This window comes from Ammodytes marinus, assembly GCF_949987685.1.
Source record: "Ammodytes marinus genome assembly, chromosome: 19".
Lineage (NCBI taxonomy): Eukaryota > Metazoa > Chordata > Actinopteri > Uranoscopiformes > Ammodytidae > Ammodytes > Ammodytes marinus.
The window spans coordinates 15,517,627-15,519,796 of NC_137223.1; the positions used below are offsets into that span (position 1 = coordinate 15,517,627).

Consider the following 2,170-nt stretch of genomic DNA (forward strand, 5'->3'; position numbering starts at 1 on the left):
TGTAAATGCAAAAGGGAAGACTCCTTGTAGACAGACAATAAATAGGAAAGTAATTTAAAAGTAAAACTCTGATAGAAGTATTGTTATTAAACTGCTCTGTCTAATGTATACTTTAGATTTTAATCAGGCTTTGTTACTAATTGTTAATATAGCGCTGTTTTTTTTGTCTAAATGTTAAAAGTAATACCATTTCATTTATGACATTACATCGTTTATAACCATAGCCTCTGAAAAACCACATGAACCAGCAGCTGGGGGAGAAACTTAAAAACCACAGTGCATCTGCACACTGCACATACACTCGCACAAAGTCCTAACAAAGTATTTCACAGAATCTTCTCACCCACAGCGTCCTCTCTGTCCATCCGCCCCCTCACTCTTCTTCTTTCCCCCACTTCTCTTTTTACTGAGAAGTGTTGACCACATGACCGCAGCTTGTTTGCATGCTGCTGGGTAGTTTCAGGTGTATGGTCTTTATTTTTGTCACGGAACCTGTTTTGCTATGTGCTCTCAGTATCTCTCTCTCTCTCTCTCTCACACACACACACACACACACACACACACACACACACACACACACACACACACACACACACACACACACACACACACACACACACGCATGCATGACCAGCAGCATAATAAAAGTGAGGGACTGTAAGTGAAGAAGACAGACACCTGGAAGACAACAAGATAGACAAAAGGGTTCAGATAGACAACACAAGCAATCAAGATGACAATGATGATGATGATGAAGAACCCCATCGTTATGGTGACCTGTATCTTGCTTGTGTCATCTCTCGCTGTCATGGCATCTGGAAGTAAGTTCATTTCATTTCATTTTATTTAGGAACACCCAACCTTTCCATGTAAAACACAATGGTGTGTGTCATAAGCAAATTGACTGCAATCCATTTCTTTCTCGCAAAATCTACCCTGATGTTTCTGTGATCATTTCTTAATGTCCCTCTCTGGAACAGAGAGTTATCATGGTTGAATAAAAAGTCATTGTAATGAATATTACAGCTCAATAATATGAAAAGAGATGATGTTGAAAACAGAAAAAAGGATAATAATTACTGTAAAGGTTGAGTCAAGACAACAAGGTGTTTCAGTGTCTCATTGATCATTTGTGTTGGAAGGAAACATTTAATTTAATTTAATTTAATTTAATTTAATTTAATTTAATTTAATTTAATTTAATTTAATTTAATTTAATTTAATTTAATTTAATTTAATTTAATTTAATTTAATTTAATTTAATTTACACTGTTTTGAAAGAGTAAACATTTGATATATTCTAATAAATGCTTCTGGATTACTGTTAGAGCATTTAATTGATAGAATTGTTTTTGTCACTTTTTGCAAATGTTGACTCATGTTTAAGTCAAACAACAGCAGGTTACATCTGCGTATTTGCGTGTTCTCAAAGGGTACAAAGTCAAATATTGAGAAAAATAAACTCAATGTTATGTTGAGGTTGTTGAGAAGCACTTAGTTCCCTCATGTCTGTAACCTTTCTGTTTCTCTCTTGCTTCTCCCAGACCCCTTCAGTCCAGATGAGTGCTGTTTTGAGTATTACCCCAGGGTCTTGCCAAAGAGAAATGTGCTGAGCTATAAATACACATCAGACCAATGTGCAAAGAAAGCGGTGATGTGAGTGTCTTTAGCTCTTGTTAACAACTTCAACTGTATAAGTACAAACAACTGCACAGTGTCTACACAACTATACACTCACTACACACACACACACACACACACACACACACACACGCACACACAAAATAAAAGCTGCCACTTCATCAACAATCTTCATCTCTGTTTCAGTGTCAAAATGAAGAAGCTTGCTGAATTCTGCGTCAACCCATCTGAACAGTGGGTCAAGGGCATAATTAAGGCGGTTCAGGATAGAAACATGAGCAGCACTGGATTCAACTAACCCGACATATGCGTTACCACCACACATGATAGCTCACTGAGCCTCTATTTTTCTATTAAATATAACAACAACAAAAAAAATCCTCAAATGTCCTTAAAATTTCATTGTAATTGTTTGCACACACAAAAAAAGAAATAAATTGTGTATGCTGCTGTAAATGTAAAAAATAACCGCCAGATACATTTTTGATCCTACAATAAAGTATATATATATCAAAAAAAAATGACTTCC

General features: G+C 35.8%; 1 protein-coding gene across 1 annotated transcript; it reads left to right on the plus strand.

The window, feature by feature from the left end:
* Positions 1-661: 661 nt before the first annotated feature.
* On the plus strand, positions 662-2,170 carry LOC307266063 (C-C motif chemokine 5-like). The gene is made up of 3 exons (XM_080047962.1): positions 662-821; positions 1,545-1,656; positions 1,828-2,170. The coding sequence occupies exons 1-3, from the start codon at positions 734-736 to the stop codon at positions 1,937-1,939; spliced, it is 312 nt and encodes a 103-aa protein (XP_079904088.1). The 5' UTR covers positions 662-733; the 3' UTR covers positions 1,940-2,170.